This window comes from Narcine bancroftii, chromosome 3 (genome assembly GCF_036971445.1).
Source record: "Narcine bancroftii isolate sNarBan1 chromosome 3, sNarBan1.hap1, whole genome shotgun sequence".
In the NCBI taxonomy this organism is placed as follows: domain Eukaryota; kingdom Metazoa; phylum Chordata; class Chondrichthyes; order Torpediniformes; family Narcinidae; genus Narcine; species Narcine bancroftii.
Window position 1 is genome coordinate 109,043,930 of NC_091471.1, and position 22,351 is coordinate 109,066,280.

General features: G+C 39.6%; 1 protein-coding gene across 17 annotated transcripts in view; it reads left to right on the top strand.

The window, feature by feature from the left end:
• Positions 1 to 22,351, top strand: part of atp8a1 (ATPase phospholipid transporting 8A1) — a 313,300-nt gene that overhangs the window by 200,046 nt on the left and 90,903 nt on the right. For all 17 annotated transcript variants that reach the window (XR_011353617.1, XR_011353618.1, XM_069924781.1 and 14 more), the window contains 2 exons: positions 1,429 to 1,612; positions 8,322 to 8,432. Coding sequence is in view for 15 of the 17 variants with exons in the window: in XM_069924781.1 (XP_069780882.1) it covers positions 1,429 to 1,612; positions 8,322 to 8,432 (295 nt within the window). In the remaining 2 variants the exon portion in view is untranslated. The remainder of the gene's footprint in view (positions 1 to 1,428; positions 1,613 to 8,321; positions 8,433 to 22,351) is intronic.

The window sequence follows — 22,351 nt, forward strand, 5'->3', positions numbered from 1 at the left end:
ATACACAATGTGAACAAGATTCATCTCTCTTGTATTTCATGCGATACAACTGAAAAGAATTTCAAACAAGCAGAAGAAATAATGAAGTATGATATTTTAATTGTACATTTTATGACACGTTTACTGAGCCAGATGTGGATTATAAGGGCCACTGAAAAACCTTACAAGTGATAGAGGTCTTACTCCAGTAATTTTTGTTCTTTGTAAAATTTATGTTAATTCCCAAGGGCAAATTTTCCAATTGAAATTTTGTGTCCTTTAAGATGAAGTCAGAGTTGGAAAATTTATTTCTTGTTCATGAGCTTATCTTCCATGACACTTCTGGACTTCGTTTATTCTCCAAACATTTCTTAGGTGGATTTATTACTATTTGTTTTTTTTTTAAATCAAAGTAATACTTTCCAATTTCAAAAGAATCCAAATTCCTCTTCATCAGGCCAAAATTCTGACCTCAAAAATAGCCTTCAGGACAGTTGCTATTTTTGCCTTAGCAGTATTAAATACCGAGACAACAAAAGTATCAAACAGTGATGTTTCATTCATCATGTTGTCTACCTTCACCTCTGGCAGTAAATTAGGAAATTATGTAACGTGTTTAACTTAAGCAATCTCCCTGAATTTGATTATGAAATCAAACTTGTACAATGGATTCAGGATAATTCCACAAAACAAGTTTAAATATTTACCCTGTTTTGGCCTCAGTGGAGAAGGTATTTATGGATAAATTGTTCAAAATCACAGTGTTAATGTAAAGAAGTTCTGAACTGGATTCTAATTATCTGAGGGCACCCTATATTAAAACATTCTTGGGCATATTTGCTGTTTTCAAGCTAGTTATGCTCATTTTTTACTACCTGACTCAAACTCTGCAATGATGTTAAAATCAACACTGTTTAAATACTATCCCCACCTGTTTCCACCCCCCCCCCCCATTCCCCCCTACCCTGACATGCAAAACTAAATCCACATCTAAACTTAAGGTTAATGAGCTAAAAGATACTTGCATCTGAGTGTTTCCCTTGGTCGCATGAGGGACGTTTAGACCTCCCCTCCTTGAACTTGCACCCTTTACCACCACTACGTGCTTCATTCTCTGTGTCATCTCACCGACCTTGGAAAGTGAAACTTTGCTTTGTAATTCCTGTTAAATGTCCCAATTTTTTTTTTAAAGCAAAATGAAGCACACAGCCGTTCAATGAATACTGCCTTTTTCCTAATGTACCTTGGGCTTTCTGCAGCTTGTGAGAAAATGGCAATAGAAGCAAAATCAGTTGGAACAGGTGGGGGTGGGGAGGAGATTTTTTGGGTCGAAGATATTAAAAGTAGCAGATAAAAATAGGATTTTTCTTGTTTTTCAGGTGCATACAAATGCAGTTTCTAACTGTCAAGGTCTCATTTCTCTGATTTTTCTTGTTTCACTTTATTCAGAGTTTCACCTCTTCAGAAGTCAGAAATAGTTGACATGGTGAAGAAACAGGTGAAAGTTATAACACTAGCAATAGGTGATGGAGCAAATGATGTGGGAATGATCCAGACAGCACATGTCGGTGTTGGAATAAGTGGAAATGAGGGTCTGCAAGCAGCAAATTCTTCTGATTATTCTATTGCGCAGGTAACATGATATGTCAAAATCATTTAATGTAATCTTCAGTACATAGATTCAATTTGACAGATGTCATTATCGCTGACATTACAAATTATTGCAAATTTAAATCATTTCTTAATTATTCAACCAATGGTGTCTTGATATTCTTACTTTGCAATAATTGCTCCAAAAATCGTATGACTGAAAATATTGTCAGCCCTACAAAAAAGCATTACACATAGTGTAGACCTGCTTTGCAAAATCAAATAACTTGCAATAAAGAATTCACAAATAAAATTATTCACCTACCAAAATGATAACTGAGGGATTGAACTTCAACTAATTAATGAAATGAAACTGGAATAAAAGGCTGATATCACTTTGGATGTCTGAGAAGCTATGGATTGCCTGGTTCATTATGTCTTTGGGAGGGAAACCTGCTTTTGGTCTGTCTGAGCCGCATACCTCTCCAGGCAAACCAATCTCCTTGACTCTGTACTCTGGACATAGTGTCATAGGTACAGGAGAATGCCATTCTGCCCCTTGAGACTGCTGATCACATGACTTTAGGACCCTATTCCTGCTTTCTCCTCATTCCCCTTGATTCCTTTCAGGATCACATCCAATTCTCTTTTGAATATACTTAATGAACTGGCGTCAACGCTTCCTGTGGCAGGGAGTTGCACAAATTCACAGCTCTCTTTGTGACAAAATGGCTTCTCTTGTCATTTATGACAAAATGGCTTGCCATTTATCCTTAGTCTGCCACTCCTTGATTTGGACTTCCCCAGCATCATGGGTCACCAGGCCTCTCGATTCAAGAGTAATTTGTGATAAACAGTAAATACTATGCTGACCAGAATGATCAGAATTATTTTTTTCTGTTCATACTTACATTTAATAATACTTTCAAAAGTATTTTCCAACAGCTATCAGGCTCTTGAATCTCCCCATGTTATTTTGGCTAGGACTACCAAAGACCTGTTTGCACTATGGAGCAAAACCCAGCAGCACAGTGCAATAGTCCCCAGTAAGTGAATCGTGTTTTTCAGAGATGGAAGAGAGTAACAGGCCCTTCTGGCCCACAAACCTATGCCACCCAAACACACCAATGTGACCAATTAACCAACTAACCCTGTACGTCTTTGGAATGAGGGAGGAAACCGGGGCACCTGGAGGAAACCCATGCATACAAACTCCTTACAGACAGTACTGGATTTGAACCCAGATCGCTAGCACTATAATGGTGTTGGCTAACTGCTACAGTGAACATGCTGCTGCTACACTGAGCCAAAGGGGAGGTGACAACCACATCAATTATTTCAAATGATGTTACACCCATCGTCACTGTACCAAAGTAAGAGCAACCTTCCAGGGGTGAATTCTTGGAGATCAATTGACCCAGATCAAATCCTGGGATATGTCCTGAGATCCTGTGCAGATTAACTGGCAGATGTATTCACATCCATATTTATCCTCTCCCAACAACATACTAAAGCTCCACTTGCTTCAAACAGGCCATCATCACACCAGTGCCAAAGAAAAGCACAGTAATGGATCTGAATGACTGCCGACTGGTGGATTTGATATCCACCATCATGAAGAGCTCTTAGAGGCTGGCCATGACTGTACATACAAAATCAGATGAAGCAATATTTCTCCGGACCATGATGCACACATATACATGCACAATGCACAGCACCTAATAGTCACATATATATACATAAAAATATAATTTAATAAAATTTATCTAAATATTTTGGAATAATTTACTCAGTAACAGGATATTTTCAATAATCTCCCAGCCTGCAGGAAGAAGCATTTTCCAAGCCTGGCAGTTGTAATTTTAATCCTCCTCTTTTTTGCACTACCAATAAGTGATAATTCTGACTCACCAAAGAAAAAGAATCTCAGGGTTGTATGTGATGAAATGATGGTGTTCTGACAATAAATCTGAAATCTTCCTTGATGGTAGGAGGAAAAAGATACTGTGTGCTGGATGGAAAGAGTCCTCTATAATTCTTTGAGCCCTATTTAAGCCATGCTGTGGGCAAATGCCATTTATAGAGGAAAGGGAGAACCCAATGACCTCGGTTGTTTTGACGATCCTCTGTATTGATTTTAGACTGATGCTTTGCAGCTACTATACAGGACATTCTCAATTATGCTCCTTTAAAATGTTGTCAAAATGGGGCCAGTATCTCGCCCTCTTCAACCTCCTTTGGAAGTGTAACTCTAGCCTTCCAGCCAAACTTAACCCATTTCAATTTGCATATTGGGCAAACAGATCCATGACAGATGCCATCACCCCATCTCCACTCAGCTCAAGAACCATATAATCCTATAAACCATATAACAATTACATTATGGAAACAGGCCATCACAGCCCTTCTTGTCTGTGCTGAAACACTTTTACTCTCCTCGTCCCACTGACCTGCATTCTGCCCATAATTCTCCATACCTTTTACAACCATATACCCATCCACATTTTTCTTAAAAGATGATATTGTACCTGCCTCCACCGGTAGCTCATTCCACACAGACACTGCTCTCTGACTAAAGAAGCTTCCCCTTGTGTTGCACCTAAACTTTTACCCCCTATCTCTCAGCTCATGTCCTCTTGTTTGAATCTCCCCTATCCTCAATGGAAAAGTCTATCTATATCTACTCCTCTCAAAATTTTAAAGAGCTCTATCAAATTCCCCCTCACCTGAATGCCAAGGACACTTGAGTTTGACAACTGTTCATTGACTGCAGCTCTGCCTTCAATGCCATAGTCCCCAGCAAATTATCCCCACACTTCAGAATCGAGGCCTCTGCACCCCTCCTTCTGCAACTGGATCCTTGACTTCCTTTCTAACAGACCACAATCACTGAAGAGAGGTAGCAGCATCTGCTCCACAATCACATTCAATGTTGATGATCCTACTTTTCTTGCTCCACACCCACGACTGCTCATTTAAATTCCGTTCCAGCTCCATCTTCAAATTTGCTGCCAACTCTACAGTAATGGGTAAGGTGTCAAATAATGATTAGACAGAATACAGGAGAACAGAATTGAAAGTCCGATGGTGTGATGCCAAGGCAACAAACTCTCTCTCATCAATAAGATTTCAAGAGGGGAAGGGCGGAGTCCACATCCTGTCTAAATGAATGGCACTGTTAATAGAATAGATAGCTGGAATAAATATCACCAATGACCTGACCTGGGACAAGCATGACAACACATCGATCAAGGAAATGCACTAATACCTCTACTTTCTTCGAAGACTCAGGAAGTTTGGCATGTCCCCTGCCTCTCAACAACTTCTACAGATACACCATCAAAAGCATACTTACTAGATGTGTCAGTGTGCTCATGATCGGAAGAAATTACAAAGGTGATGAATGTAACTCAAGAGCATAACACAAACCTCCCTCCACTCCATGGACTCCCATCTACATCTCCCGTTGCCTAGGAAAGGCAGCCAACATATTGGGCAGCCATCACACCCCTGACATACTTTCTTCTCCCTCCTCCTGTCAGGGAGAAGGCTGAAGACTTGAAAACACTAACAGGCTTGAAGCTGCTTTCTTCCCTGCAGCCATCAGCAATACTCTCATGCTGCCCTTGCTTGCTACAAATTGATCTGCCTTTTCATTTTAACCCTGTTCTCTGAATATTGTGCTCTGTAACATAGATGTATGCAACATTAGATTAAAACCTTTTTGGCTACCTGCAAAAGAACCATTCTCTTTGTACTAGTTTATTTTGACAAATAAACTTAAAACTTGATATCACTTTTTTTAAAAACAAGCTGCAACTGTAAATAGCATTCATATTTATCTTTTGAGCGGTAAATTATACTTTGTAGCGGCCGGCGGCCTTCACCTCGGGCCAACACCGGAAATAGCCATCAAACGCAGCAACTGGCAAGACCTTGCACAGTTGAGACACCCGTTTCCATAGGCTGCCGATGGAATGGTGAAATTGGCCATTCACCGCCGGTAGATCCCAGGGGGCCCAATCGGGGCCAGGATACTGGAACCGACAAATCGGTGGCTGGCCCCAGCCAAGCTCACTATAAAAGGCAGAGCTGCCCCTGAATAAACTGTGTCGATTACATTCTATCGACGTACACATCTAATTCCTTCTGCGAGTCTTGAGCCCCGCTACAACTTTTTACTTGTTCTTGTGCTCTACAGAGCTGTGTTGATGCAGCAAACAAGAATTCCTGTGCATAGTCAACATCCCATCGAGTTCTACTTGTCCATGCTGATTAAGCTCCCATTTACTGGCATCCAGCCCTTAACCTTCTTGAACTTTACCTTTCCACATACTTATCTCAACATCTTTTGAATGTTACAACTGTCCCCACATCTACTGCTTCCTCATTCCATTTACCTACCAGCCTCTTGAAGAAGATGCCCCACTAGTCCTGATTCAAATCTTTCCCCAATCTATGTCTGCTAGCTTTAGATTCTCTCTCCCTAGGGGGGATAAAGAAGCTTTGACTCTTTGCCTTATCGATGTCCCTAATGATTTTATAAACCCCCTTAACCTTCTACATGCCAGGGTGAAAAATCCCACCCTATCCAGCTTCTTCTTGCAATTGAAACCTACCAGTCCCATTAATATTCTCATAAACTATCTGCACCCTTTCCTATAGCCGAGTGACAAAAACTGCACATGCTACTGCTAATGCGGTCTTGCTTGTTCATTGTGCTTATGTACATCACAATAAACTCTTATCTATTTATTCTAATCAGTTTATCCATTGGTGTGAGAAATACCAGTGTAACTCTAATAGCTGATACTAAGTCTTTTTCTGTAAAACTGGAGGAAAATTGGTTGTCATTTTGGTTCTCTTTCCCTCTTCTGGTATTCTTCCTGCAGGTTTCCCTCCAAGTAGAGGAGAAAGGCACCAACAGTACATTCCTATTGGCATTTGCTCACCTCTGGCTTTCCAGTATTTCAATGTTTACTTTGCTATTCTGCTCCACATTTTTGAACCTGGTTCCTCTTGGTGATCTACTGATCTTTACTATGTGTACCTCTTCATCTGGGTTTACTCAAGTTGAAATCTGCCTAGAATGACCAAAAATTACATTTGCTGTGTAAATATGCAGACAGAAGGTGCATAATTAGACACAGTGGAAATGTGCCAAAATCAGGGAAAGAGTTCCTGCTAATTCCCAATTCCATTGTAGACTCCTGCTTCCAGTCTGGCAGGTAAAATATAGCGTGAGAATTTTTAATATCAACAGCAGGAGGTGGGACTAAAATTTAGTGAGCTGCCACTTAAATGGCAGGCTGGAGAAATGGATTAACTCAGATGTGAATAAGCTGACTAAAATGTGATGGTTAGATTTTTACAACAGTCTGACAATTTTGCTGATATATTTAACAATACGAGCTTTTATTCCCAGATTTTTAAAACCAAATTCAAGCTCTCAAGTGGAACACAAAAGTCCACAGTTGTTGTTTTAGAGTAAAAACACAAAAATGCTACAGAAACTCACAGCGTCCCTAGGAGGTAAAGATATATTACCAAAGATTTGGGTCATATCTTTACCTCCTAGGGACGCTGCGAAACCTGCTGAGTTCTTCCAGCATTTTTGTGTTTTTACTATAATCACAGCGTCTGCAAACTTTCATGTTTCGATCCATTCAGTTGCTCCACTGTGAAATCTCTTCGAGTGATGCCTAACCTGAAGTTCTCCTCTCTTCAAAGGGAATTCTGTGAGAGCCTCTCTCACTGCGCCCCCTCTGCACTCCCTGCAGCCCTAAAGCTTCACGTCTTGAAGAGCTCAGGCCCGAAATGTTGGTTACATATCTTAACTTCCTATAGGTGCTGTGTGACTATTAAGTTCCTCCAGCATTTTTGTGTTTAGACTCAAGCTCTCAAGTTATCATTTGAAATTCAAATGTGCATTTTGTAATTCAGAGCCACACATTGCAAATAATGGGAAAATTCAGGTGTACAAGAAAATCTACATATCAGGGTTCTAGTCTGGATACACAAAAGTGCTGGAGAGTAGAAGGCATAGGGTGTAAAAAGGCAGTCCAAGTTTCTGGCCTGAGCCTTTCTTCAGGAATATTGAAATTCTGGCAGACGCTATAATGGGTGGATACAGATGGTGTGGGGGAGGAGGGGAGTTTAGAACAGAAAGAAACTGAGGTGAGAGGAGAGGACTAAGAAGGTTAGATCTCTGATAAATAGAAAGGGGAGATGGAGGACGGGAGACAGGGGTAGGGAAAGGGAGAGACTTGGGGGGGTGGGTGGGCTCATGAAAATTGGAGTTGATATTGGTGTCTTCTGGTTGCCATGACAGATTACAAGGAACTATTCCTCCAATTTCAGAGTGGCCTCAATTTGGCAGTGCATGAATTCATGGACAGACATATCAGTGTGACATAGGTGTGTGGAATTGAAGTGGTTGGCCACCGAGAGGTACTTGCTATTGCAGCATTCCGAGTGAACCTGCTCATTGTAATGATCTCCCAGCCTGCATCCACTCCCCGATGTAGAGGATCCAACATCGGGAGCCACCTCAGACTATGTTTGTGCATGTGAATTTTTTGCATTACTGCTTTGGCATTTTACAATAAAAATGTCAAAGATGTTAATTAGTTTGTATATTATGAGCTATGGAAATAAAAATATCAAGTCTAAAGCTTCAACTTGTTTTTAAAAAAAAATTGTTAATGTCTTTTTGGCTTAATGGATAGTTGTAATCCTTGTGTTGTTTCTAGTTCAAGTATCTGAAGAACTTGTTGCTGGTTCATGGAGCCTGGAACTATAATCGAGTAGCAAAGTGTATCCTGTACTGTTTTTACAAGAACATAGTCCTGTACATTATTGAGGTAAGCTGTTGGATTGTCTTCCTGATATCATTTCTTTTATTCAATCTCTTCCCCAAACATCTGAAAGAGAAAAACTCATTTATTGATGCCAAAAATTCTTGTTCAGTCCATCTTTGATAAGCTTGAAAGCATATTGATCTTCCAGTTGAAACTGATCAAAAATCACTGGAAGCCAGCAAATTTGTTGAACTCCTGCAAAGAAAAGCTGCGTTTGTTGATGCCTGTGACTCTTGAGGCATTCAATACTACAGCCATTCCCTTCTGTTGTGAAATTTGTTCTAAATCATCCAGCTATTTGTCTTGAACTGCTACAGCAGGAAGCATCTGGATGTTGTTAAATTTTTGCCTTTTCTGTATCTTACTTGCTATAGATGATTGAAAATTGCAAATAACAGGTATGAAGAAAAGCTTTAAATTTGGTCAGGCACAGCAGTGTTGCAGCTTGTACCATGACCTCACATCACCAGAAATTGGGTTCAGTTCTGACCATGGGCACTGTCTGCATGGAGTTTGCAGGCTCCCCCTGAGATCACATTGATTTCCCCAGAGTGCTCCAACTTCCTCCTGTGTCACAAAGACACATAGGTGGGTAGCCTAGTTAGCCACTGTAAATTATCCTGACTGTGTAAATGAATGTATGAGGGAAGTTGGTGAGAATTTTAAAAATGGTATTAATAAAAACAGGTGGTTCAAAATAAGCATAGACTTGAAGTGCCAATTTCAGTGATTGATATGAAGCACCTTGCACATATTCGATGTCACAAACTAATTTGCAGCTATTAATGTACTTTTCTAGTGTGAAAAGTAGATTAACTTGCAAGCACCTACTTGTGGAGAGCAAGCATAGCACTTGGCTCAGCAACCATTCATCAGAGCTCCTGTTCATTTTGCATAGAGAACAGAATAGTGGATTGACTAACATGAATGAGCAGAGTGAAATAAAACAGAAATGGTTAATGTCGCACTGAATTTGCATTGAGAAGGATTGGAGAGGGTATAATTTCTGAAAGTGAAAGCGTCTGTTGCTTTGAGGCTGAGGAGTTTTGATATGGTGGTTGGAGAGAAAACCAAAAGTCAGGTGATGGTGAAGAGAACAAAAGACCTCAGTCATATTTGAAATTCAGTGAAGTGGAAAGAGATAAATTGAGATGGGAATGCGTGGACTTGAAGCTGAGGACTGAAGGATAGATGTCATAGAAAAAAATGAGGGTATAGCGAGAGTGAGACAGGTGAGAGGGTTCAGAACAACAGGAAAAATTCTTATTACCTACAAAGTTTGATTTACTTTTAATTTAACTATACAGCGTAGTGACAGGCTGACACTGTACGTCTTTGGAATGTGGGAGGAAATGGGAGCACCCAGAGGAAACCTGTGTGGGCACGGGGAGAATGGACAAACTCCTTACAGTGTTGGATTTGAACCCAGATAGCTGGCACTATAATTGCATGGTACTAACCACAACACTACTGTGCCACTCTGACGTTGAATGTATGCCATTAACATGGATGTCAGTGAGGGGTGAGGGTCATTGAATGTTCAGGAGTTGTGATGTTTTGGATGAAATACATTTGCACATATGTATGGAAGAAAAGAGAGCTAGAGCTGGCCACGATGGAAAGATCTGACTGTGATTCAGTTTTATAAAGACCTGATCAAAGATGAGAAGAGAAACAGCAAACAACAAAGTTGAAGTTGACAATGGACAAGTGAAATCTTGTTGGAGAATAGTTGAGCTTATTCAAGGGCTGTTCTGGAAAGAAATAGCAGTGAACTGATGGTAGCGCAGATACTAGATACAAAAACATTGAATGCTGCAAAAGCTCTCCGAATCAGGCAATATCTGTGGAGAGAGGAACAGAATTAACACTGTAACATATGTAGTTGAATCATTGAGGTATTGCAAAAGAAAAAGTACCTGGTATGCAAAGCAAATCCCACAAACTGCAACCAGATAATCAAATTTTATTTTTAAACTATTTTGATTGAAAATTTTTAAAAAATGATCAGCATATTGCAAGGTTTCTGGATCTTCTTGAAATTATTGCCTTATGATCTTCTATGTCCAGTTGAGAGGACAGATACAACCTCAGTATTTTGTTTCATCCAATGTACGGAAACTCCAACGGTGCAGCACTCTCTTAATAATACATTGAAGTATCAGCCTAGATTATGTCATGTCTCTAGAGTGGGACATGAAACCAGTGCCTTCTGACACAGACAGGAAATCTATCATTCAGCCAGAGCTGACACTTATTAGGTTATTAATAGTGTACTCTGCAAAATAATTATTAAGAAATATTAGGTTGAAATTTGTGACCATAAATTAGCAAAGGGGATAATAAAGTAGTTTTCTATCCTGTGTTCTGGCAGGAAAATAATTATTCACTTGGTATTCTTTTTTAACTATCTTTATACATCCATTATTACAATGTTAACTCCCTTAAGGCATGTGTGCATCTGGTTATACAATCTGCAGGATTGTTGCTGTTCTCAACGAGTCTACAATGAATCTTTTACAAAATGCATAATGGCTATGTTCTGTGCAATAGTGGCATTATGCAATTAACAATTTAGAAACGAACATCACAGAGGATGTAAATTCTGTCCTAATATTGTTATTTCAGTTGATAGATGATGTTTAGAAATAAGTTTACTGAAAAGTAAAAAAATAGCCTTGCATTTTTGTGGCATGGTTGGCTTAGTGGTTAGCGCTATGCCTTTACAGCACCAATGATAGGGACGGGACCTGGGTTCAAATCCTGCATTGTCTGTAAGGAGTTTGTACGTTCTCCCTGTGTCTGTGTGGGTTTTTCTCCAGGGGTCCTGGTTCCTCCCATCCTTCAAAAACCTAATTGGGCAGCATGTACTCGTAGGGCCAAATTGCTATATGTCTAATTTTTTTCTTAATTGCTGAATTTCTCATTGCTTTATGGATAATTAAGTACATCTGAATTTCTGAAACAAGTCCATTCTCCCTTGTATTTATCCTTTAATTTGAATAACCAGCAGAAATTCAGTTGGTTATCCAAATTAAACGATAATTAAATTGTAGAGAGAAAATTGACTTGTTTTTACATTATGTAGTAATTACATGTTCTGAAAGCTGGTAAACAATTTTCTTTGTCTTTATTGATTCTGCTTTGAAGCTAGCTGTGTTAAATATCAATTGTTTCAGGAAAAAAAAAAACATTTTCATCTTTAAACAGACAGTCCAAGGTTACGAAGACAAATTTATGGCATCCCTAATATTATGCTCCATAACATTATTAAATTCTGAAGTCTGACAATCATTTGTGCATTCCTTCCTTCATGTGGCAGAATTGGTTTCCTTTCCTCACCTTTAGAAATTCTTCAAGACATCTTGTATGCTTTTGATGCCATTCACTTCCAGACATACATTACCATGGTTACTATACTAAGTGATATTTTTTCTGACTTGGGAACAAAATTAACTGATGGGCTTCCATAAGAATGGCACCAGTTTCCAATTTTGGTACCAGCGACATTTTTGTTTTTAATTATCTGAAAATGTTCCTGTCAGTTGCAGACCATTTTGTAAAATGAATAATGTAATGCATAAGAAACATAATACCAGTACTTTTTATGAATATTTTATAAAATGCCTCCAAATCATGTCCATTCTACCTTTTTTTATTAGAATATTTAATGAATATATCCTATTTCTTAAACTACTAAAAATGCCATGTTGTTACAGAATGGAAAATGTAACTTTTCACTGGCTGATTATTGGTGATTTGAAGGTAAGACTAAAGAGAGGTGACTAGTGTACAGATTACAGGAGCTAAGTATAGAGGTACTTCCTCCACACACCATGTCGTCATTTTGGTTGTGCTCAAGGCCACTGTTCAAACCTGCTGGCCACCTGGTGGCAGGAAATGCCTTCCCTTCTGGAACATACAAAGAAGCTTTGAGAGTTGAACTGTGGAGCAGTCTTCAGTTCTGTTTGCCTCCTGTTCCAACTCGATGGTAATAGAAGTGAGATGAGTACATATGAAAGGGAACTGGATTAAAGAAAAATAATCCATGCATTGATTGGATCCGATGACATCATAGGCTGTTTCCCTTTCCTTATACAAGATCACATAGGTTTTAAAACCATAATTTTAACCCAGGGTTACATTTAGAGCAGGAAATCAAAGAGTGGAGCCAAGTTAACTCCCAAACTTTATTGTATGTGTGGACTGGCCAGACTTTGCTAAGAAATCAGATAGCCCTAGTGCTCAATTTCAGCAGCATGGTTTACCAAGCTGCTCCCATGATGGCTCTTGGCTTTGATTAACCAAAATTTTTAGATGTGATTGATGTGTAATTATCAACAGGAGAGGAAAAATATGTTCTCATTTATCTTGTCTCATTTGATCTATGATGCTTTGTTACAAATTTGCTGAAAAACAGGCAGCGCCATTAGCACCATTACATATTCAGAGTTTCTTGTACTGCTTTATAGTACAGTCACATACAAGTAATAGAAATCAGGGAATTGTTTTAAAAAAAAATCACATGATTTCACTTGCATCCTGAGTAAGAACCATAGAACACTACAACACAGAAAACGGGCCATTTGGCCCTTCTAGTCTGCTGAAACATCATTCCACTAGTCCCACTAACCTGCACCCATTCCATAACCATCTAGACCTCTCCCATCCATGTATTTATCCAATTTATTCTTAAAACTTAAGATTGAGCCCACATTTACCATGTCAAATGACAGCCCATTCCACACTCCCACCACTCACTGAGTAAAAGTTCCCCCTAATATTTCCCCCTAATATTCCCCATAAACCTTTCCCCTTTTACCCTAAAACCATATCCTCTTGTATTTATCTCTCCTAATCTAAATGGAAAGAGCCTACTCGCATTTACTCTGTTTATATCCATCGTAATTTTGTAAACCTCCATCAAATCTCCCCTCGTTCTTCTACGCTCCAAGGAATAAAATCCTAACCTGTTTAATCTTTCCCTGTAACTCAATTCCTGAAGACCCAGCAACATCCTAGTTAATCTCTGCACTCTTTCAATCTGACTGATAACCTTCCTGTAGTTTGGCAACCAAAATTGCACACAATACTCCAAATTTGGCCTCGCCAAAGTCTTATACAACCTCACCATAACATCCCAATTCCTATTCTCATTACTTTGATTTATGAAGGCTAAGATGCTAAAAGCTTTCATTACAACCCTGTCTACCTGTGACACCACTTTCATGGAATTATGTATCTGAATTCCCAGATCCCTTTGTTCCTCCGCACTACCCAGTGTCCTACCATCATGGTGCTTTTTAAAGTTATGTGTAAAATATGTTTCATAGGAACATAGGAAGTAGGAACAGGAGTAGGCCAAAAATGGCCCATCGAGCCTGCTCCGCCATTCAATACGATCATGGCTGATCTAATTTATGACCTAACTCCACCTACCTGCCTTCTCCCCATATCCCCTAATTCCTCTATCATGTAAAAATTTATCTAACCGAATTTTAAATATGGTTAATGAGGCAGCCTCAACCACTTCCCTGGTTAGAGAATTCCAAACATTCACTACTCTCTGGGAAAAACTATTTTTCCTCATCTCTGTCCTAAATCTACTCCCCCGAATCTTGAGACTGTGTCCTCTCGTTTTAGTTTCCCCGGCCAGCTCAAAAAACATTCCTACATCTATCCTATCCATACCCTTCATAATCCTATATGTTTCTATAAGATCTCCTCTCATTCTTCTGAACTCGAGTGAATACAATCCTAGACGATTTAATCTTTCATCATAAGTCAACCCCTTCATCCCAGGGATCAACCTAGTAAACCTCCTCTGGACCGTCTCCAAAGCCAGTATATCCTTCCTCAAATATGGAGACCAGAACTGGACACAGTACTCCAGGTGCAGTTTCAGTCTAAAATTAAAAAATTCAGGAAAATTTGCTTATCACTTTGATCTGTAGTTTTAACAGATTAATATTTTTAAACCAAAGCTTTTGCCTGTTGTCATTATCTTAAGGTTTCTATCAGATTTACGTCAGTCTGTTAAAGATTTCTTGTTCCACTTGGGACACTGAAAGTTTGCAGTAAATGGGGGTATATTGGTCTAAGAAGCACTTAGTTAGATCCAAGGGCCCTGCTGGGATTTTCCTGGTTTCTTCCTATAAATTTTTTTAAGTTATTTGAATAAACCATTTGAATTGTGGGAGCATTGAGGAAGAGCAATAGAGAGAGAGAGATGAATCAGAGGGAGTTTTAAACAGGGTTAGAAGCAGGGCCTAGCACAATTTGAATTGCGGGAGCATCGAGGAGAGAGGAGTGACAGACGGGAGAGAGAGGTGAGTCAGAGGGAGTTTTAAAAAGGTTTTCGAGGGCAACTGAAGGGTTAAGCAAAGTGTTGATTTGTGGGAGTGAGTAATTGAGGTAAATGGCAGAGACAAATAAAGGGAGGGGTAGCTAAAGAGGAATGGCCAGTGAGGAGTGAACCAGTGAGTGGCTCAGGGTAGGAGTGGAGCTTAGAGGCTTTGGCTTGAGAGGCTTCAGAACTGAGGAAGAACTTGCTCCCAGAGAGGTAAAGCCAGTTTCTTTAATAAATTTAATTAACTTTGGATTAGGTAATGGAGGCGGTGGTTAGGGCAGTCCAGTGCTCCTGTCGTAGGATGTGGGAAGTCCTGATTACTATACCTGCAAAAGGTGTATCCAGCTACAACTCCTGACAAACTGAGTTAGGGACCTGGAGCTGGATTTGGATGAACTTTAGATCTTAAAGGAGGCAGGGGTAGTAAGAGACAGGAGTTTCAGGGAGACAGTCACCCCTAAAAGTCAGGAGACAGGTAACTGGGTGACTGTCAGGAGAGGGAATGGGAAGAGGCAGACATTGCAGAGCACCCTTGTGGCTATTCCCATCAACAATTTTCGATACTGTTATGGTAGTTATGTCACTGGCACAGACACTGGTCCTCCGGCTCAGAAGGGAAGGGGGAAGAAGATAAGAGCAATGGTGATTGTGGACTCATTGGTTAGACAAGAAGATAGGAGGTTTTGTGAATAAGATTGAGGCTCCCAGATGTTATGTTGCCTCCCAGGTGCCTGGGTCAGGGACATCTCTAATTGAGTTCATGGCATTCTGGAGGGAGAGGCGGAGCAGCTAGGTATCATGATCCACGATGGGACCAGTTTCATAGATAGGAGTAGGGATGAAGTCCTGAGGAGGAAAAATAGGGAGTTAGAAAAGTTAAAAAGCAGGACTTCAAGGGTGCTAATCTCAGGATTGATGCCAATGTCACATGCCAGCGAGGGTAAACAGGAAGATGTGGCAAATGAATGTGTGGCTGAAGAGTGGTTGCAGGGGGCAGAGGTTCAGATTTGTAGGTCACTGGGGAAGGTCTAAACTGTACAAAATGGATGTGCTGCACCTGAACTGGAGGGGGACCAATATCCTGGCAGGCAGGTTAGTTAGAACAGTTGGAGAGGGCTTAAACTACTTTGGCAGGGGGGTGGGAATCAGAATGTGAGTGTGGAGATTAAGGTAGAAGAACAGAAGCATGATGCTGTGTGCTCTGAGTTGGTGAGGAAGGACAGGCTGAGGACTAAACATAAAGGTAGATAGAGGTTGAAATGTGTCTATTTCAACGTTAGGAGTATTAGGAAAAAAGGGATGAACTTAGAGCATGAATCAGTACGTGGAACTACAATGTTATGACCATTACTAAAACTTGGCTGGAGGAAGGGCAAGATTAGCTGATGCAGGTACCGGGGTTTAGATGTTTTAAAAAGAATAGGATGGTAGGTAGAAAAGGGGAAGGAGTAGCTTTACTAGTCATGGATAGTATCACAGCTATAGAAAGGGAGGATGCTGCAGAGAGAATGTCCATTGAGTCAGTATGGGTAGAAGTCAGAAACTGGAATGGACCTATCACCAGTGCTGGGAGTAGACTAGAGGCCTTCAGGATGCAGAGGAGCTGATAAGCAGGCAGATTTTGGATTGGTGCAGGAAATACAGGGTTGTAGTTATGGGTGATTTCAACTTCCCTAATATTCACTGGCACCTACTGACTGCAAGAGAGATAGATGGGGTTGAATTTGTCAGGTGTGTACAAGAGGATTCCTGACACAGCTGACTAGAGAAGAGGCCAAACTGGATCTGGTTCTGGGGAATGAATCTGACAGACCTCTCAGTGGGGAAGCATTTTGGTGACTGACCACAACTCCCTTAGCTTCAACATAGGTATGGAAAAGGGTAAAAACATTCAAACTGAGAAAATATTTAATTGGGGAAGGGCTAATTATGAAGGGATGAGGCAGGAACTAGCAAGAATAAATTAGAAACAGATGTTTAAGGGTGAAAGCACTGAAATAATGTGGAAGAAGTTCAGAATTAACTGAACAGGGGTCAAGATATGTTTGTCCCAATGGGACAAGGAAAAGATGGTAGGAAAAATGAACCGTGGCTGTCGAAAAAGGTCAGGCAACTAGTTAAGAGGAAGAAAGAAACATACATTAGATATAGGAAACAGGAAGGGCTCATGAGAAGTATATGGTAGCCAGGAAGGAGCTTTAAAAAGGACTTAAGAGAGCTTGAAGGGAGCATGAGAAGGCCTTGACATGTAGGATTAAGAAGAACCCCCAAGACATTCTATATGTATGTGAAGAACAGAAGGATGACGGGAATGAAGGTGGGGCCTCTTAAAGATAAAGGAGACCACATGTGCCTGGGGGCAGAGGAGGTTGGGGAGGTTCTAAATGAATACCTTTCGTCAGTATTCACAAGACAAAAGGTCCTTGTTCACGATGATGACAAAATTGAACAGGCCTGTGTGGTGGACATTGTGGAGATTAAGGAAATGGAAGTGTTGGATCTTCTGAAAAACATCAAGCTGGTTAAGGCCCGAGGGCCGGACGTGATATACCCCAGGCTGAAGTGAGAGAAGAGGTAGCTGGGGCAGTAACTATGATCTTTGAATCTTCTTTGGCCGCAGGGGAGGTGCTGAAGAATTGGAGAATGGCAAATGTAATCCCCTTGTTTAAAAAAAGGTAGTAGGGAGAATCCTGGGAATTATAGACCAGTGAGTCTTACGTCAGTGGTATGCAAACTAATGGAGAAGATGCTTAAGGTTAGGATTTATAAGCATTCGAAGAAGTGCAGTCTATTCAAGGATAGTCCGCATGTCTTTGTGAAAGGTAGGCCATGCCTCACGAGCTAATTGAGTTTTTTGAGGAGGTAACAAAAGAAATTGATGAGGGTAGGGTGGTAGATGTGGTCTTCATGGATTTTAGCAAGGCATTTGACAAGATAGTCCACAAGAGACTCATCTAGAAAGTCATGAGACACGGGATCAGTGGAACCTTGGCTGTGTGGATAAAAGATTTGAGAGTAGTAGTGGAGGAAAAATATTTTTCCTGGAGGTCAGTGACTAGTGGAGTGCTGCAGTTATCTGTTCTGGGACCCCTGCTCTTTGTGATTTTTGTAAATGGCCTGGATGAAGAGGCAGAAGGATGGGTTGGTAGGTTTGCAGATGACACGAAGGTTGAAGGAGTTGTGGATGGTGCTGAAGGTTGTCGAAGATTATAAGAGGATATCGACAGGATGGAAAGTTTGGCAGAAAAGTAGCAGATGGATTTCAATCTGGATAAGTGTAAAGTGATGAATTTTGGAAGGACAAACCAGAAGACTGAGTACAGGGTTAATAGTTGGTTACTTAAGAGTGTGGATGAACAGAGGGACCTTGGGGTTCAAATCCATACATCCCTCAAGGTCACCGCACAGGTTGATAGGATAGCTAAGAAGACCTATGAGATGCTGGGATTCATTAATAGGGGGATTTAATTCAGGAGTAGAAAGGTCATATTGCAACTCTACAAATCTCTGATAAGACCACACGGATATTGTGTTCAGTTCTGGTCACCTCATTATAGGAAGGATGTGGAAGCTATGAAGAGGTTGCAGAGTAGATTTACCAAGATGTTTCTTGGACTGTAAAATATGTCTTATAAGGCATGGTTAGCAGAGCTGGGACTGAACTCTTTGGAGCAAGAAGGATGAGAGGAAAATTAATATAGGTTTACAAGACTCTGATAGGCTTATATAAGGTGGACAGGCAGAGCCTTTTTTCAAGGCAGGAATACCAAACACAAGGGGACATCTCTACAAAGTAAAGGGATGAAAGTTTAGGGGAGATATCAGAGGTAAGTTTTTTTACCTAGAGAGTTGAGTGTGCCTAGAATGCCTTGGCAGGGATGGTGGTGGAGGCTGAAACATTAGGGGCATTTAATAGACTTTTAGACAGGCACATGGATGAAAGAAAAATGGAGGGTTACAGAAGGACGCATCTCCCAACTTGTAATGAGAGACCTGGATTATGGTGCCCATTATGCTATGAATGTACCCAAAAGTTGAATTCAGACTTGTTTCCAGTGCAGTCCTTTGCATTTTACCAGTATTGAAGATTCTCATACACATTCACTTCATGGCACTCAAAACAATCTCCAGCTGGCACCATTCTTTGTGGGATCTAATCAGTGAGCACGACCAATATCATGTGGAATTTCAGTAGTTGCACAGATTTGGCCCCTAAGGCCAATAACTCCACGAACCCAGCTACTGTTTGAACAGATATCCAGTCATTTTGCAGCCAAAACTGGTCCACAGGGAAAGGGCAGAAAATCAATGGGCTTTACCTTTTAATAGTTTGCTTGCTGGTCAGCAGTCAGTTGATGGGAGGAAGCAGTTAGAGATGTGGGTGTTGAGTCTTATGTGAAAAACTGATGAGAAAAGGAAATGGCTGCAGAAAATGTCTTTGCAATCTTGCTGAACAGCTTTGATTTGAAATGAAGACTCCTCACATTTACTCCCCTCCAAACACTGTAAACAAATCCTACCTGGCTCTGTCACTCTTAACTTGTAAACATGGAACCACACATGTCCAGCAGATTGCAGGAAGGAATCTGTTAATAACAGCCTCCCGAGCTATGGCTCAATAGTTTCACTTCATGATTCGCTATTAAGTCTATTTAAATAAAATGCAGTAATTGTCACACCAGTTTGTTTGCTTTTCTATCTTGAAATACAGGCATTTGTTTTTCAAATATGTTCACTCATTCACTCTGGCGATAAAATAAGGTTGATTTGTTCTCAGGATCTATTCATCTGGTGACCAGCTGGGTTATAAATTGGTAAATGGGGAATTTGTAGCAATTCATGCTTCTGTAGTCAGATTTAATGAACCATGGGGTGTTACAGAGCTACCGTGACATGGTGACACTTGGACAGATTTTACATTCATTTGTGAGGTCCATCAGATTTTCTTTTCAAGGATCTGCCAGGATGCTGATAGCAGGTTGTGTGAAGTTGTAGCTTGTGTAAACTATGCAAAAATAGCTAAATCCAAAGTATTAACAATAAGTTGTTTTAAAATGAAGTAGTGGAAGTTTTGGTAAATGCCGTTCACTATGCCTAGAAAACTACATTTCAACTCTTCTATCAGTAATATACATGAAGTCCTGTAAATGTACATGTTAACAACATATTTGAAACCTTTTCTTTTTCATATTCATTGCTTTTATTTGATGACATTTATCAAATTATATGGCAATGTATCTGATAAATAATATGACCTCAACGTCAAATATGCTGAATTACAGTTTTTTACAATTTTGATTGGCTTCAATATCGACTTTCTAAAATACTAATAAATTAATGTTCTTAATTATAGAAAATGTTACAAAAATGCATCTTTTAAAGAAAAGTACACATTTTTATTGTATTTATTAATTAGCCATCATGTGTTTTTAAGGATATGAAATAATCAAATCCTCTTAACAGCAACCTAGCCAAAGTACTAGACATGAACACTGGGAATCTTCAAATACTGGGTCTGTCAGAATTTGTGGGATCAAGGGATGTTTCCATAATTCTGGTGTCTCTGGTATCTAACCTCTAAGGATGCTTCTCAACTGTTCGTTAGTAAAATCTGCCTGGAATCAAGGTGGGAATCTGTGTTGAGCTTAGGGAGAGAAAATAGGAAAATTGTGTTAAGGCACAGCCTTCAATCGATTGATTGGAAGTGTATTTGAAGAGTGGGTCTAAATGCATGGTCTCCCAGCAGCAGTGATCTCCATTTGTATGCTTCTGAAACCTGGCCTACCTTCAGCAGGTAGGAGAAGGCACTGGAAAATACAACCAACCCTCTCTCTGTGAAATCCTTGAAAATCACTAGAAGTCTTGTACAATATTCTTCTTGACCCACATTCTCAATGGTGCGTTGACTGTGCTGTAATTTAAGTTGATGCTTCAGTAAATGTTGCATTGCCAGATTTGTGGTCCTTCAGCTGTGTTTTAATCTGAGCAAAATATGAAACATTCCTAAAATTTGAGATTGCTAGGTTAGCCCCATGGGGAAGAATAAAATTAGTCTAAACATGATATTAGAGAAGTCATTATTGCACATTCACAATGAAACAATGTTTAGGTTCACCGTGAAGAAAACGGAACTAAAACTTAAAAAACATAAACCCTTTCATAAATTCTATTTTCTACTATGATTTGCTCTTTAAACTATAACTATGGGCCATGACAACTAAATCTTTGTAGATAATATTTATTGTACTGACCATTCTACATGTTATACATTTGTATTAGGGTACTTAATACAATAAACTTCTATTAATTATAATGGGAAAAACTGCATTTCAAATGGTCACTGGTCCCATGTACTGTTGGCAGGTGCAGAATTCTGTCTGCGTAAGATTTCAAGATTGATGAAAGCGACTAAAGCAAAAAGGCATAACACCGGAACCCTATGTATTCAAATCAAATTTGCAGGTCATGCAATTAAAACTAAAATTGGCCTCATAAAATACATATTGGATGTCTGAAAATTAGTAGAAACTGAGATATTGTCTCTTGAAATTTATCTTGGTTCATCGTATTTAAGGCAATGATAAACTTGATTTGTTGTTGGTTTTTTCCACTTGTTAAGGATGTGTTTGTCACAAGTCAAAATGTAGTTGTGTATTGTAATTATATTGGGTCTTCCACAAAATTCTTGTAGATTTGTGCCCTGAGGGCTATTTGGGGGTCTATAGACTTTATTAAATCACGAAAAGCACTAACTCTTCAAAACATTTCAAGCATAAAATTGAATTTTACTAATGCTCAGTGTATATTCATAAACAAGGCATTCTAAAGGAAGTAAACACTGTGAGGAGTTGTTAACAATGAAATAACTACAACAAATATACTTGGAAATTATTACTGAATATAAATTGTTCAGAGTTGTTAACAAAAAGAAGTCTGAGGAGATGTGGCATATCATCAAAAACTTCCACAAGTGCACTGTGAAAAGTATACTGACTGGTTACATCACAGTGTGGTTTGGTACTTCAAGTGCTAGAAGTGTGCAAAGGTAACATACATGCCAAATCTATCAGGCTTCAATCTCTCATCTATTGAAGTCATCCATGTGAAGTGCTGACTCAAGAAGGCAGCCAACATCATAAAGGACTCCATCAGCCTGATCACAACCTCTTTTCATTGCTATCTTCAAGAAGAGGTACAGAATTTTGAAGATCAAATTCACTAGGTTCAAGAATAGTTTTTTTCCACAGCAGTCAGGCTCTTGAACCTCCCCTTGTTACACTAATCATAATCTACTCAGACATCACAAAAAGACTTGTCCACACTATTGGAGTGCCACTTTTTTCTTGCACCATGATAACTGAATATTTATTATTTTTTTCTCTTTTATATTATCTCTTGAAATGAATGTACATATTGTAGCTTCTTTAAACAGCGTACCTGTTTAGCTGCAGCAACTAAAAAATTTTGATGTATACTGTATGTCTGTCATACAGTGTATATGACAATAACTTCATTATCATCATCTTTTCTGAAATGTGGGCCAAATCTGGTAGAGAAGAATTTATGAACTATC